The sequence below is a fragment of the Syngnathus leptorhynchus genome, chromosome 12 (assembly GCF_054491065.1).
Source record: "Syngnathus leptorhynchus isolate UIUO chromosome 12, UIUO_Slep, whole genome shotgun sequence".
Lineage (NCBI taxonomy): Eukaryota > Metazoa > Chordata > Actinopteri > Syngnathiformes > Syngnathidae > Syngnathus > Syngnathus leptorhynchus.
In genome coordinates this window covers 9791730-9808142 of record NC_141206.1, presented here as the reverse complement: position 1 = coordinate 9808142, position 16413 = coordinate 9791730, and the positions used below count along the sequence as shown (strand labels likewise).

General features: G+C 49.3%; 1 protein-coding gene and 1 long non-coding RNA gene across 2 annotated transcripts in view; one reads left to right on the top strand and one right to left on the bottom strand.

Annotated features, from left to right (window-relative positions):
• LOC147048346 (uncharacterized) overlaps positions 1 to 16413 on the top strand; it is a 52936-nt gene that overhangs the window by 23378 nt on the left and 13145 nt on the right. The window lies entirely within an intron of this gene.
• gtf3c4 (general transcription factor IIIC, polypeptide 4) lies at positions 1621 to 4374 on the bottom strand. Its single transcript, XM_085926328.1, has 5 exons — positions 4013 to 4374; positions 2231 to 3913; positions 2038 to 2168; positions 1880 to 1968; positions 1621 to 1812 (listed from the first exon to the last, which is right to left on the bottom strand). The coding sequence occupies exons 1-5, from the start codon at positions 4328 to 4330 to the stop codon at positions 1748 to 1750; spliced, it is 2286 nt and encodes a 761-aa protein (XP_085782454.1). The 5' UTR covers positions 4331 to 4374; the 3' UTR covers positions 1621 to 1747.

Below are 16413 nucleotides of genomic sequence, written 5' to 3'. Positions count from 1 at the left end.
ATGTTGAGGAGTGAGCTTAATTAATGTAGCAGTAAAAAGCGGCCCTCCCTCTCCATGTCCTTTCTGCTGTTCAGTATTAGTTCCACTTGGGTGCTCTCCGAGCCACGGACAAATCGGGACTCTAATGATGGGACACACACGCGGCCCTTCAGCCCGTCTCGGGTCACTGGCCGCCCCCCCACCCCTCCCTCCCTCCCTGGAGGATGGCAGAGCAGGAAAGTCAAGCAGTTATGTTCGCCCGTTCACCTCGCATATTGACTTCATTAACACCGACACACACTTTGTGTGTAAATGTGTGCGTGTCTGAAATGTGTAGCGCAAGCGCCCAGACGGCGGGCGTTTTTTTAGGAAGCAGGAACCCAAACCACGTAAATGCGATCGCATCAGGCGACCGAACGAACCGATACTCTCGAGACGATACTCGTGTTCCGAATCAAGTGGAAACAAAAAGACGATCAGATGGAATTAATGGTGTGACAAAGGTTCTGTCAGCCATAAAGGGGATAAATATTGTATGCAAAGAGAACAAAAAAAAAAAACCCTCTGTTTGAAGCCTCGGGAGGGGAGACGGTGGGAGGGGAGGCAGGTAATTACTTTATTGTGGGAATACGACCACGATCAACCCAAATCCGCCGACAGAAACATCGTCACGTCTGAGATAAAAAAAAAAATTAAAAGAACTTGACCCCATTGTCAAAGTAATTGCTTAAATTGATAAAGTAACTCGATGACTTTTTAATAAATCAAACAATCTGTAAGTTACGGGCCCAGTCGAGTACTGGAGTACGCAGACGTTCCCTCCAAATTTGGAAAAAAAAAAAAGCCTTAAATTGCATTAAACAATACGCTCACACGCCCTCCCTCCCTCGCTCGCTCGGCCCCTCCCCTACTTGATTGGAATTAGAATCACATCTGGCACGGTGTTCTGTCCCTCATTACTGCCGCATCTCATTAGGAGGCGCTCCATCCCGCGGGAGACGGCAGCGGCACCATTTTAAGCACACTTTTCACTTTCTTCCCGCTTCTTGCTCATCTCATCTGCCTCGCCGTTTCTTCTATTCTGCGTTTACATTAGCGGAAGTCCTCATCTAAGAGAATGACTGAGCAACCCCCCCCCCCCCCCCCTCTCTCCCCCTCCCACCACACTACTTGGAAATTGTTTTACGCTGCCAATTAAAGTAGGTAGGCTGAGATTTGATTTTTTTTTTTCTTCTTCTCCCCCGTAAGACTATGTTTTATTCAAAAAGTATTATTTGTTACGCTCCAAAAAGAAAAAAGTATCAAATTACAAAAATAGGTCTGGCGGTGAGTAAGTTCCACTTACTTGCGATAAAGCTTCGGAAAATACGAGAGAAATGTGGAAAAAGAAAAGAGGCAACTTATTTATGGTGTCCTCAAGTTCTACTGAATAATGAAAGGCTCCAGATATAACCATATTTCAAACTTGCCTTTGTATTTTTATGCAAACACTGAGAATTATTTTTTTATTTTATTTTTTTGGGCGAACTGAGAAAAAAAAAAAGTATAAACTTTGAGTCTGCATGCTTTTAGCTCATTAAAATACTAATTCAAAGCTTCCGCGGCTTCATTTACGAGCTCAGCCGGTGAAGAAATACAAGCGTCGACATATCTTCAAAGACTTTTATTTCCAATTTTAAAACATAAATAAAAACTCTGCGATGAAAACATTTCGACGGTTGTAAAAACCGAGGCGGTCGCTGGAATTTGCTCAAACCGCCGTTCGCCTCTAAATCATTGGCGAGTCGCAGAGCGAGCAAGACGTCTGGAGGATCTTCTTGATCCACTGTGGCTCTAGTGGAAACAAATCAACCATACCATATAAAAACTAGTTAGTTGCGGGGTCTCGAAGACTACTAACCGTCAGGCTGTGGCATTCCGGCGACGCCGTCCTGCAAAAGGCAGCGTCTGAAGCTCAGAGCCTGGCACGCCTGGTAGGACAACACGCACCTGCTCGCCACAAATACGACAAATGAACAACATTTGCTTTGGCTGTGGGCGGGGCTTGTTTGATCCTACCTGAGCCACACGTGTCCGTTTGGACACACGGCTCGCTTGTGGTCGTCGAAGGGCAGCGCTTCTTGACACAAGCTGCAGCACTCCGGGAACGTCTGCTTGTTCATCTTTTTCTTGATGTGACCGATCAGAATCTAAAGAAGCAACGGATAATTAGATCGGTATCTTTTCCATCCGATCCCGAAGACGGCGTCACCTCTGCGTTTTTGTCGTTGGGGTCCTTCGAAAGGTGCTCAGCTAGGCCGCTGGTGGGAATGCAGGTCTTCTCGGTTTTCTGGGTGTTGAGGTAGACCTCCCCGAGCAACTTCTTCATGTTCTCCTTCACAAGATGGTTCTCCACTAAATTGATACTGGCCCGCACCCGCTCCGCTGGAGTCTCCTCCTCGACCGCGTTTGAATCTTTGTCCTCTTTGTCCTCGGCCTGCTCGTGAACGCCGATGAGCTCGCGGGAAGGTTTCCAATGGTGGTCCGTGAGCGGCATCTGAATTGACCGGTAGAGAAAACGGACCAAGAAGAGCTTCAGGCGCCAGAAATAGGGAGAGCCCACGTCTTGGATTTTCTGCTCAAGCTCCTCCTGCAAGGCCTGAGGAATGCTTTTGTTTGTTATGATGTTCCACCTGACCAGATCCAGCAGGTCAGCCTGCTTGTGCAGGTTCTGCGTGGGGGATTGGAGAAGAAGCTCGGCCGCCGTTTCCGGCGATTTTAAGGCCATAAAGTGCACCTGGTAGTTGGTGTGGAAGGAGTGGAAGGAATCGTCCAAGCCACGCGTGCTGACCAGCGCCACGTACGCTTCGTTGCGGCTCAGCGCAATCCCGTGCAGACGCCGGTTAGCCAAACCTTCGGGGCACGACAGGGCTTCCTGTTGGAACGCCAACGTTTTCTCCGTGAATTTGGGCGTCAGCTTCTTGATCCAGCCGTCGGTGGAGCACGTGTAGACGGTGCCGCCTTGGCCGACGGCCAGCGACACCACGGGGAGGGAGTGGAGGCCCACCACGTGCGAGGTGTGCACGTTAAGTCCGGCCGGAGAAATCATCAGCAAACACCAGAAGATGTAGCAACCGCGGCACGCCACGATGATGCCGCAGCCGCTTTTGTCGTGCGGGTGGACCAACGAGACGCAATTGATGTTCTCCGCCGCGATCCGGTCGCGCTCCTTCCAGATGGCGACGGGGTGTCGCAGGGTGAAGTAACCTTTGACCCCCGTCAGGTTGACCGGCATGATCTTCACGGGGCCCAGCTCGCTGCCCACGATCAAGCCGCTCATACGCTGCTCTGCGTGTTCGTACTCCCACCAGGCCAGATCGCTGGGACCGCTCAGACCCGAATCGACGGCTTGGTAAAAAACCACGTCGGCGCCGCTTTGGAAGGGCAGCGCAAACTTCCACAAAACAAGGTCGCCGTTTTCCATCAGGACGGCCAGGAGGACCATCTCCGCATGGAGGCAGGAATTGTCAGGCTGCATCTGTTTGAGCTTGTAAACGCTGGACCACTTCATCCTCACCGCCGTCTGCATTTGGTACCTTCGCCGCAGCTCCTCAGAGTCCAAAATGCTCTTCTCGGGCAGCTCACCGTCTTTTTCGGCGTAGCCTCGTTCTCGTAGCAGCTCGCCGTACTTGGCGCTGAGATCGACCGACGTGGTCCATTCCAGATGCTTGTGGCTGCGATGGACGGTGAGTCTGTGGTCAAGGGTGAGACACGCCAGCAAGCAGCGCCCGCTGGGATCGCAACCCAGGGGCGACCAAGTAGCGTATTTAATTCCTTTGTATGCGACTCCCGAGGGGTTCATCACGCGATCCAAATTGAACTCTTGCTTGGTGGGGAGGTCAGGATGTGTTCTAAAGTGCTTCATGGCTTCAACCTGCTCTTTTGGGGGTCCAACCTAAATAGTTAACGCAGACAAAACAATGACAAGGAGAAATCCAAGATCGATATACTTTAGTCAGCGTAGTTAAAGCATTGGAAACTAAAGCATAATTACCTGTATTTCGTAAGCGTTACTGGGGACGGGAATCGAAGTCCTGTTGAATATCAGCTCCTGTTTGCTGCTGTGAATGTCGCAAACTAGCTCCATGACCGCCAACGAGCTGGCCGTGCACACTGCTAGCCGATGATCCTGCGACCAAACGAGCGGCTGCGTACCGGTCATCGGCGATAAGAGCGAGATTTCTGGATCCCGCTTTACCGCCACGTCCCGCGTACACGCGACGCTATCATCGGCAGTTTGGAGATCCATCTGAATGAGGTCAACGGTGAGACGAGTGTCCGCAACATCGGACTGCTCGTCGGGGGCCGCCATATTTGTTGTTTTGGGATGTGACGTCACTACTACGTCAGTTCCGGAGTGTTTTTTTTCCCCAATATTTCATACTGTATATTTGCGCTATCTTTAATATGCGTAGCTTATTCGTTTGAAGCTCCACATTTATTTTATGTGTTGCTTTAAATTAGACGAAAATTAATGATCTACTTAAGGTTTTTGGGATTTCTTTCCAAGTACAGTACAGTTGCAAACTTGCTGTATTAATTAGATTGGAAATGTAAATACAATGCAAACGTATGCTCAGTGGATATAAAGAAATCTAGCCTGTTAAAATGTCATGTTTTAGTTTTACATCAGGAAAAACCTGACATTTGAACTGCTGTGTGCAGACTTTAATAGTATATGCAAGCTCCACACACAAACACCATTTAAGAAGAAATCTTCATGTGGCTCTAACACTGACTAACTCGAATAAGACAACTGAAATTATAGCGGGGAAAAAAAAAGTCTATTGGCATAGATCCTCGGCTCAAAGTAAGATTATAAAAGCACACACAGACTGTGCAAACATGTTCATCAAATTGAGAACGAGCGAAAATTCCGCCGATATATTACCAAAAGGCTCTTGTAAATAAGGATGCCGCAAATTCAGAAACATGCCGAAAGTCCGCTGTACGACAAGTCGACGAGACTAAACTAAGCCTAAACCTAAATATCGCGCATACGTTGCTATTTGCATTTATTTTGTTTGAGCTGTCATGGGAACTACCAGAAAAGAAGATTGTTTGTTATCTTAAATACCCTCTACCCTGATTCCTGCGTAGATTTCAAAAATAAACTCCTGGTTGCTAACCTTGGGAGAGAAGCGAGCTTCAAACAAAACAGGCCAATTGAAAATGGCTTTATCCGTTCCTTCCCAGATGGTTTTGTCGAGGAGAAAGGTTGTAAGCAGACAATTCATTTTATGTCACAGCTGTCATAGGCGTCAAATAAATATCCCCAAATAACCGCCACGGTGTTCATCTTGCAGCCGTAAACGGTAGTCAACCAAAACGCGTTGGGCGAGGCCTTCACGTGTCTCCGCCAGGAAAAACGTGTCGGCACTTTAAAGTGAAAATGTAAAACACGTTTTTATGCGCGAGGTTGTGGAGTTTTGACCCGCCAGCTGTCAGCTGATCAAATGCGGAAGATGTTGTCCTTTGAACTCAGCACTTTGCTTGAATGCCAATCACGTTGTAGAAATGTGCAAGAATTAGCACGGACTGGATTGTTCATCGAATCAGACGATCTTCTCATCGTTGCATAATAGACTCCCCTGTCTTTTCTTAAAAAAGGTGCGTTGACCTTAAATCCGTGTCTGGAAATGTCACACGACTACATTTTGTTTGCTTTATAATTTTAGCAGAACTCTGATGCGGCCCAACAATATCGCTTTGGACAGCGTGTCAAGGACTTGCACATTCTTCCTCTAATGAAATGAGATTAGATGAAACTTTAATGATCTCCACCGGGAAATTTGCTCATCTACATGACACGTTCATTCAAAGAGGCGGAGTCAAGCGCCGGCGCTCCTCAGCGACATGGCCGTCCGTCACTTTGTGAGGGGAAAGAGAACCCGCCCGCTCCACGCCCGGAAGACCCGACATCTGTCACGTTAGCCGTCTGCTGTCAGTCACAGCCGATGACGAATCGTCCGCTGTCATTTGACAGCGTTAATTAATACAAATAGCAACTCTGATCACAACATGGCTCGAGCGTTCGTCAGAATACTTTAGCAGATGTTCCCCGGGATAGGTCAGAGGTGAAAGCGCGGCGGCGGCGGCACGCGGGGCCGACGAGTCGCAGGCAGACATTTGTCACGGCCCCCTCGACACCCCGAGATGACGGCGGGATTTTTCGGCAGGCGGCGGAGTTATTTGTCACAAAACAAATGGTTACAAATGTGCGAGACAAATATAGGATAGCACGCCCACTTTGTTTTAATGGGCCCCGTTTCTGCCTCTTTTGTTTCGATAATCGAAATGAAAACATGAAAGGCGGCGACGGCGGCGGTATGTTTCATTGTTAATGAAGCGTGTCGCCGATAAATATTTCACACACCTGCTGTGTGTCTTCGCTGCCTTTTGACTGGGGACCCAATCCCAGGTTGCCATGTATGAATGTTGGATTAAACATTCATCATATGCTGTCACAAAACTTTATCCTCGCCTTTTCCAACGGGCCGGAGAAGAGCGGCCTTTGATTTAAAAAAAAAAAAACAACAACATTTGGTCGGCTAACGTCGGAGCACTCGAGTCATGACCGACGGTGTAATGTGGATTTGTGGATACAGATGAGGTCATCCCAGGTCAATCCCATCCGCCGTGTTGGTGATTACCGAAAAAAAAAAAGCTTCTTCATCAACATCTGCTGCCGGCTGCCTCGAGTGTCTTACATGTATCTCGCGTGGAAGCCTGCAGGGACGTTTTGATGCACGCTTCATCATACATGTTTGAATCGCTCAGTCTCTCACAGACACGTCCCGGGAGGGCAACCACAGAATTAGCCATAGCATCATGCTAATGAAATGCATTTAGAGCATATCGGCGAGCTTCATTCGAGATGTTAGCGGAGACGCGATCACGCCGACGGGTAGCAGCGTCCGAGAACAGCCGACCCTTGCCCCCCCCCCCCCCCCCCCCTCCCTCCCTTTTCTCCACTCTAAGCAGCCACGTTTCCGAGATGAAGAAAAGCAAATCCCTCCGCTCGACAAGATATGACATCAGTGATATCGGTGGGGAACACAGCGGTGGCCTTTTGTTTAGCTTCCCTCGGGGGATGCTCGGTCACCTGTTAAAGGTCAAGGTGATGGCATGTCAGGATTTGAGGGGAAAAGCCGCCGCGGAGGAATAAACATGCTGAGAATGGCGGGCCAGATGGAAGCTAGTTACAGCGTCAGTCGCCGAATGAACAGGTTGGACGGTTGTCCAGTCAGATTCCGATGCAGAGCGGAACTTTCTGGCTGTTGTTGAAATTTCCTCTCGGACTTTGATGGATTGCATCTCAGGTTGCTGGCAAACTCAGGTAGCCGGCGGCTGTTGTGTCTTTTTTGACCCAGTGTGGGCAGCTGGCGGTGGGCAGGGCATGCCCCGTGGCGGTGCCAGGGGAAGGCCAGGAGGGCCCCGGCCCCGGCCCGCTCCCTCGTCTCTCTCCGGCTCTTGCTAATGGAACGGGGATCGCTCGTCCATATGGCGCTCGCAAGTAGAAGATTGCGAAGCTTGGCAAGTCACCGGGCAGTCTCCCGTTAGATATTGAACAGGACAGGACCAGACCTCGGGCCACCGCCGTGTTGTGGATGCTGATCGGAGTCGATGTGCACCCGCTAGTTTGGACGTGACGCTAACGTCGGTCTTCCTTTCTGGATGGGGAACAAAAGCCACCTCTTGCTCGGCCGCCGTCTCCCCTCCCCTTTCCTGCCTTTCTGGTTTTTATCGGTGACATCTGCCGCAAAACAAACTCGCTTAGCAAGAGGAATGATGTGTCAGCGGAAGGTCCTTTAGCTCGCGCGGCTAATCTGTCACACGCCGCTCCTTGTTTATGGCTGGCTCTGGCGCGGCCTGCCGGCTGCTTGCGCCGCGCCGTAATGGCGACAGATGCTGAGCGGCGCAAGTGTGAATCTTGACGACTTTTCCCCTCCCGCAAACCTGTAAATTACAGCTATCGGGAGTCATTAGACCTGATAAAAAAAAAAACGTTCTCCTTGATGACCTCGCAGTTGTGGATAGTCCGTGCTACCAATTGGGGCGATTTTTTTTTAGCTCTTCTGTACACTGAAAAAAGTTTTTGTTGAAGTCAGTCCATTTCACTTCGTCACACTAAATAAAATCATCTGGATTCAGATGCACTTTTTAAAATAGACTACACATTCATCCATTATCCAAACCGCTTTAGCATCCATCTTTTAAAAAAAAAAACGTATTTGCATCGAGATGATTATATTTGGTGCAACCGCTTGACAAATTGAGTAAATTCCACACGCTATTTTTTACAGTGCGGTAATAAACATCAAGAAGGTTTTGTGGCCAGTTTTGACCAATTAGGCATTCTGCCCTCTCATTTTGGACTTGGGCCCGAAACCCCTTCCCGGAACTCTGCGATGACTTTGAAGAGTCTAATAGATGTCCGAAACTTGTCATTAGTCGTCCTCTATGTCTTTTCGCCGAGGTTCCGTGCGGACGGCAGGACGGACACGTCCGTCGTCACCTTCCCGTCGCGTCGGCCCAAAGGAAGGGCCCGTGCTCCTTTAAGTATCCCGCGCCACACCAGAAAGGTCGCGTGGCCAGGTCTTGTCATCCACTCTCTCTCCTCCACCCTCGTGGCTGACTTCCTGACCACCGGAGCCAATGGCCGTCCACCCCTCACCTTCTCGGCCGAGCTGCAATCTGTCACCGCCGCCCCGCCGGCCGCCTTCCGTACACTGCGGTAATGGCTTCTGGCAGCCCGAGTAAGATAAGTAACAGGCAAAAGGCAGAACGGCGGGGGTGGGGGGTGGGATGAAAAGAGCGACCCTCATCCAAGACGGCCCCCCCGTTTCACCCGCCACTTTTCCCGCTCCCCGCTTTGGCCAGGTCGCTTTGCGCGATACTTCAGTGAATAAATGAGTCGTTTTAATCCGACTGACAAGCTGGCATTGCCCGGCCCTGCCCTCCATCTGTACTGGCGGCCAGCGCAGCAGCAGGCCCCCTCCAGCCCTTGCCCGCGTGCCAACCCGACACGCAGCTAGCTCATCCTGGCTGTAGCTTCACGGACAGAAGGGTTCGAGCTCTGCGTGGCAGCTAGCCTCTTCCACCAAAACGAGCTATTTATATAAGAAAAGGATTAGCTGAGGGGAAGCTTTGATGAACTGGAAAAAAATCACAAATTTGCTCCCGTCTTGCTCTGGTGCACGTTTCAATCGCTCGCCTTTGGAAATGGAAAGCCGTGGGCTTTTTTTTTTTTTTTGTTGCAAATTTGTACCGCATCGACGTCAAGCGAGTCTAAAAAAATAAATAAAAATGTCCATCCCGAGGGGCTAATTTTTGCTCAGTCATTGCACAAGAGCCACTATGCAAAAAAAAAAAAAAAAAGCTTCAGGGATTGAAAAACACTTGGCTGCAGGAGGTGCTAAACCCTCTGCTCCATTTCCACTCCCCACAAGCAAGCAAGCAAGCAAGCAAGCGCCGCTCTTCGGCCATGTGTCACCTCGGAGTCGTTTTGGGAAGGCACTCGCTAACGTTTGAGCGGCCAATTAAGCGTGGGGTCTCAGTACGGCCACCCGTCTGGGTTCCGTTCAGGCCCGTCAAGCACACACACAAACGCCCACCCACACAGTCAAAGAGTCATTTAGGTCCACATGACCTCCCACCGTCTTATTCCTTCTCATGCTTACCTCCCCCGTCTGTCCTGCTTTTTTCCATTTTCCATCCCAGTTAAAGATCCCTAACCCTAACCCTAACCCTAACCCTAACCCCCCGATCTGATAGCGACTTATCTTTAAAACTGGAGTTTATGACAATTCAATTAAATTGAATTTATCCATAATATATAACCGATATATATATATACAATGATTAAATAAACATTTAGCTTAGGGACTAGCTAGCGGCTAACATCACGTTTAGCTCCCCTTTGCCAGTCTCATCGAATCCCCCTTTTTTTTTTTTTTGCCACTTCCACTGGAGTCAGCATCCACTGTGAATCCGAGGCTTTCTGTTTTGCTACTTTTGCTGAAAGATTAAGCACTGTTTTCCCAAATTAGCCTGGAAAAACTTTAAAACAGCCACATAAAAGGGAAATATTATTATCCTCAAGGTCGAACAGGCGCTCATTATCACCCAGATTGAATAATTACGGAACTTAAGAAGTGCAGGGAATTCAAACTCCAGCCTTTTGAAGTGTTTAAGGAGTGTTTATTCCCTTAACTGGAGTGAAAGTGCAGCGCCGGATAATTTAGGTTACAGGCGGCTCGGCGGTGACAGCTGGGCAGCGTCGAACGCCAAACGACATTGTGGAGCTCTTTTTTTTTTTTTTAATGAAGTAGGTTAATATCCGGGAATGGCGTTTAATGTTTTATTCAGCGTGGACAGTGTAAAGGGACGCAAAGTGTTTTGGAGTGCAGATGGGAGGTGGAAGGTTTTATGGCATTTTCCCGCAGGCCGCCGACGTTAAAGATCGTCCGGAAAAGATCCTCCGGAGGCCGCTTGGTATTAAACAAGCGCTTTGTCAGCGTGCCATTCTTATTATTCATTACAAATAAATACTTAAGCACTCTGAGCTTAGCACCCTGCTGCTTTACTTGACGTGCTAACTTTTTTTTTTTTTTCGGTAACCTGGTTGTCCCCCCCCCCCCCCCCCCTTCCCTTCCCTCCCCTCGTCAGTGTTGCGGTGCCCTTCAACTCAGTAGAGCGCTGCGAGCCAGCCAGCCAGCCATCCGACTGGTGCCCGTGTGCCAAAGCTTCCCCGCCTCGTGTCCCAAATTCTCTGCCCTCACCTGAAGCCCCGGCAGAGCCTTTGTTGTGCTTCCCCGGGATGAAACCCGTTCCACCTCAACTTCCCTTCCATCTTCTTTCTTCTGTTTTTGCACAAACACAACAAACACCCTCCAGTTCAAACGCGCACTTCTGCCCAAGGCATTCAAGTCAAATTCTGGCCCACTCCTCGTCTTCCACTGCAGACTTTTGGAAGGTGATTTGATTTTCTTTTTTTTTTGTCTGCCTTGGCGGGCTTGGCTGACTCTGGCTGAACTGATGAATTGCAGGCGAGACGCGAGCCGGCAGCCGGCGAGGAGCGGCCAAGTTGCCTTCTCGCTGGCTGCTCGCGGAAATCAGAGAGACACAACTGACAAGTCTATTTAACACCAAAACGGGAGGAAGCCAGATTGCCACTGTGCTCCGGATAATTGATACCTTTGCCATCAGGCCGCACCTCGCCTAAGCCTTACGCTCATATCCATTTTCCCTCAGCGGCGAGCCGCAACACTTGAAAAGTTCCTCTCCTCGAGGTGTACGTCAGACTCCTTTATGCTCGTTTACTTTCCGAGAAGATAATTTCCGCCCGGTGCATCGGTGAGTTATCGTCTCCTTCGAGCTAAAGCGGCGTGCCGCCCGGTATTTCTGTCACAGGCTGGTGGGGGCCGGTGAACGGGAGAACCCTGTTGACTGTTCATGCCGATTAATTACAGATACAAACCGCTAATTAGCAGACCAAACACTGGCGTCCGTACAGTTTGTTTCCCCCGCAGCAATTATTGTGACTTCTAACACAAAGAGACAGTAAACCCGAGCTGCCTTTTCAGACACCTCGCGGCGGCGTAGCATTTATGCCAGCCTCACGCTGCCTCCCCCCCCCCTCCCTTCCCTCTCCCCTCCTCGGCGCCACACCATCCTCCACACAAATAAGTAAGCGGCCACAAAGTGTCGGCCAGCCTTAATCCCCTTTTAATTTCCTTGTGGGGCCGGCGCCAAGGCTCTGGCTGCAGAGCGAAGCCGGGCGGGGCCCCTGATGGCACGGGATGGCCGCGGCGACAGGCGAGCGCGGGCCTGGAGATCTTTACTGGGATCCCGGCAAAGAAAATACAATAACCGCACACCGCCACCACTGTTTGCCTTACACTTGAGTGGGATTTAGCTTTGCCGAGCACTCTGTCGCAAGTATGCGCACGCATACACACACGGAGGAGGACTGTCCTTAACCAGCTCTGGACATGTGATTGCTCCTTTTTCTCCTCCGAGGATTCCTATATGCATATATTAAGCATGCTCTTCAACACTCAATCACAATCCAAGATGAGGCTATTTATATCTTAATTTATACAGGTTGGGCCCAGCTTAGCGGTGATCGCCACACAGCTGCCCCGTTCCCGGCAATGCCAGCAAGTATGATCTCCTTTTGAACAGCAATTTATTTTCCTCGCCGCCGTCGGAAAGTAAAGGTCCCGTCATTAAAATGTATGCTCTCTCCGCCACGCGCTCGGGGGGGAAAAAAAAAAAGGGCAGCGAGCCGGGCCGAGCGACCGACGCCGTTCACGTAATGAAAGGCGCTCAGGTTTGGCCCGCCGAGCCTCTTTGTCGCACGCTCGCCCCAAAAGGTGGCTTTGAGCGGAACAAAATGGAGAGGCGCTGCGCTATTGTTGCAGACTAAGGAATTTTTCATGACATTTACACACACACAGCTGGGATTTAGCTCCCGAAGCAGCTTGGTAACATTTCGACGAGGCCACGGATGAGCTCTGGCGTGCACGATTTGCCTCCTTGCAGCAGTAAATGCGTCACGTGAGGAAGGTGACCGAGGTTTGGAATCAAATTCAAGAAATTAAGAAATTCTTTTCATTGATCCCTCTCAGGTTAGCATATGTTGTGTGATGTTTATCTGTTTTCCATTTCTCCCTGCGAAGCTCTTTACGGCAACATAAGGAGTTCGCCCAGCACCTCCGTCCGCTCTCATTTAAGGCTAATTCCTGCGTGGCTGCCGATGTTTGATCCCGTTGCCCATCTGAAGTAATTAAAGGGTTATTAGTAAACAGATATTCACGCTCGCTCACTCTTGCCAACTGTTTCATGCCATCTGCTACTGCGTGTGCGTGTTTTGACATTGGGAGGAAGGATGCTCCTGAACGGGCCGCCGCGTTTTCATCAATTCCAAACACGGCGTCATTTTAGGCCACGCAAAAATAAAGCGGCGTATTAGTTTGCTTGTGAAATTTGAAATCGTAACGTTCGGTTCGAGCCCTGTTGTTTTTTTTTTTTTTTTCAGATGACCGTCTCCTCCTTTCTTTCGTGTCCCAATCTCCCCCCTCCTCCTTCCCCCCAGCCCCCTCCCTCCCCCCTCCTCGCTGCAACGCTGCCCTGATGCCTGTTTTTATCCTTTTTTATTTTCAGTAATATAGAAAGGATTAACCCTGCCGGCCCCTCGATGGTTACTGTTTCATTTTATTCTTATTAAAATCTTAAGAACCTACTTTATTATTCCTTTTCGATACAACCTCAATAATCCTCTGCCTGCCCATGAGTGAAGTGGGCCTGTGTGTGTGTGTAACAGCCACAGAAGACCCCAGTAAGTGTGTGACTGGTAGCACATGCTGGTCACAGACCAAATCAGGTTTTTGCACATTTAAAATGACACTGTGAACATTTCAAATCATTGTCTTGCGTGATTTAGTTTCTATAGCTGTAATTCCTGACAGATATGTTTTGCTTTTTTTCCCCCCTTCCATCGAGGAGGCTATTACTGCTGATGGGTCTCCGGTGTTTGCTGTGATCTTTCTTACAGCGCGCCGCATTGATTTTATGAAACCTCTGATAAATCTCAGACAGGAGCGAAGCTTCCTCGGATCACGCCGCGCGTTGGGCTGACCCGGGGGCGAGCTTTATTTTGAAAAGCAGTGACAACCTTATCGGTAACGCAAATAAAAGACGTCGTGGGAAATATAAATGGAATCAAGTTTGGTACGCTTAGCGAGTGGCAACGCAAGATGGCCGCCGTTGTTAGTCCATTCTATACAAGTGCATGGCAACTCCGAACTTTAGCATTTCTATTTCTCCGTCAAATTTTGAAAATAGCTTTGGTGTTTTATTTTGAAATCACTTGATGTCATGAACCCAGCATTTAGTTCACTCTAGTCCATCCGTAGGCGTTCCGTCGCGAGCAAATCATCTTCATTAAATCTGCGCTAGCGCTCCAAGGATTACACTATCGACTTAGCAAAAAGGTCAACCGTATTTGATTCGCTCAAAGGTTGATATTTATATCCATCTATTTATCGACTCCACTTTCACGAGATTGACGGAGCCTTCGACAATTGCATCCGCGCTGTTTTTCTTCTCTTTGTCCCCGATTTGCGCGCGTTTCCAATTTCTCATTTTACGATACGTTATATTCCAAAAAAGAAGTGAATAGTTGGGGGCAAAGTGCGTGCAAGTGTTTCATCATAAATAAACTCATCTACCAATTGGAAGATGAAATCTCAGCCTATGTAATTGTCGAGTAACATTTCGCTTCTTATTAGAGTGGTCATGTTGCCATCTTGCTTCTCCGAGCTCCACCTCCTCGCAAAGATGGAGACCCCCACCGCTTTCTCCCCCTCCTGTGTGCCAGGGTCAGACTGTCAAAATGACTCTTTTTATTACAGTTCATAAACAGCGGCTCCCCCAGTGGCCTCGGGAAATTTCACATAAACTTTGATCAAACAGACGTTAGCCTCGCCGGTTGGCTCCCCGCCTCTCGGCGCGCACCGAAATAGCTCCGCTCAATCACAGGCAGAGAAAACACGGCGAAAATAGTGCAAATAGCAAGGCGGTCGCTGATATACCAAGTCATTATTGACCACGACGGCGAGGGAATAGATCTCATATAAAAACAATAAGTTACTCTTTGCCTTTTCCCCTCGGCGAGCCCAGAGTGGAAGTGGAAAAAAGGAAGGCTCGCCGAGCCAGGCGGTAAACTTGACGGCTTAGAATTAATAGCTTCGAGGGGAGCTTCATCTAAAGTGATAAAAGCAGCCAAAGTCAAAAAGCCAGCCGGCGTGTGTACACGGAGGCCGGACCTTACCGCCGTCCTTTACGGGAAGCTCTCCCTCGTTGAGATAACCCGGTGGACGTTTCGATTCGTAAAAAACTCATCACCGCTTCGTATCCGGTCCGCTAGCTGATGACATCGAGTTACAGCCGTTTTTTATTTCACATTTTCCCTTTCTCTTATTCAGTCGCCGTTCTTCCACTTTGATCTCGCTCTTTGGCCCCCGATTTTGTTTTGTTGTATTCCGCCTCCTGTTTTCTTCTTAATTGCGCCCGGCTTTGTCGTCAAAGCACTTTGTAAACAAATTGTCTTTAAAGGTGATGTATAAATAGTGCTCCTATTCTCACGATTGGATCAAAAGCGACCCAGTAAAACAAAGTGAATCTGAAAACAAAAAAGTGAAACAAAGTCAAAAACTAACCGTAATGAAAATAAAAGCCAAATTTGTGACACGAAAATCGGACCTTCTAAATCCCCGACGCGGCGCCGTGTAAAAAAAATCTTTGACGGTGTGAATTTTTATAGGACGCCTGTTTATCTTTGTACTCGTGTCAGTGTTTACAAATGCGTTGGAATTATTCCGGATGTTTGTCCCTCTCAGCGTATAAGATGCTGCTGCTGCAATAAAAAAAAAATTTCTGAGAGCAGTCAGGAAAAGTTGATTCCCATAAAGAGGCTAACTCGGGACATCTGTTGTGAAGCGCCACTTGAATCGCGATTCACTGCTTTGCAAATTTCCACTGCACAACACAACTAGCTTGTGTGTGTGTGTGCGTTTTATTTTTTACAGCGCTCCGGCAAGCGGGAGAATTTGTTGTGTTTTCTCCGAGTCTTATTACCAGTTTGGGGACTGTTAAAGCGGGACTCTCAGTACCCATCAGGCCTCGGCGCCTTTATGTGAAGACGACAAGCGCGGAAGGCGGCTCCCCCCCCCCCCCGATGAAAACGCACACACCCGTCGGTAAAGAGGTTAAACTGCCGCGCCTGGCACAGCCAATTGTATTGATAAGCGTTTGAAGCTGCTTTCCTCTCTATGCCGCCATCAGGCGTCACACTCTTTATTTGGCTTGCCACTCCAGGCAAACTTCAAACCTGGTAGAGCGTGTATTCCTGTACTCAGGTGTATATAGTCACGTTTGTGTGTGTGTGCTGAGCCGGGCCCCTTTTGTTTGTGCTGCCTGGATTCCGTAAACCAGGCCTGTGATCTCCCAGGCTCCCAATTCCTCTAGCGCGCCATGTAAATATATCGCTGTCACTTTGTCTGATGATGAAATGAGCAATAGGAGAAGGAACCAGGCGAGGAAGCAGGCGAGCTTCTTCAAGACGTCGGCCATCTTTGAAGCGGGACCGGGAGTTCCCGGTGACTTTGCGTTGGATCTCTCTCTCGCCGTCTGTCGTTATGCGCTTGTTAGCCCGAGGTCCTCGTCTTGGCCCGGAGTTATAGCCGTGTCGGGCAGCTGTTTGGGCCAGCCCTAGGGGTCCTCGGAGGCAAATGGCATGTCAAGGAGTGGTCACCGAGGTAGATTGTCTCGGTCGCGCTCGGCTTCACCGCCACCGGGCTCACTTGTCCAATTAGGGGATCTTTGCCC

Coding starts and splice junctions, on each gene's coding strand:
- gtf3c4 (XM_085926328.1), bottom strand. CDS start 4,330: ATGGCGGCCCCCGACGAGCAGTCCGATGTTGCGGACACTCGTCTCACC. Junction 3,914..4,012: donor GTAACGCTTACGAAATACAG/GTAATTATGCTT, acceptor TTAACTATTTAG/GTTGGACCCCCAAAAGAGCA. Junction 1,813..1,879: donor CGGAATGCCACAGCCTGACG/GTTAGTAGTCTT, acceptor TGTTTCCACTAG/AGCCACAGTGGATCAAGAAG.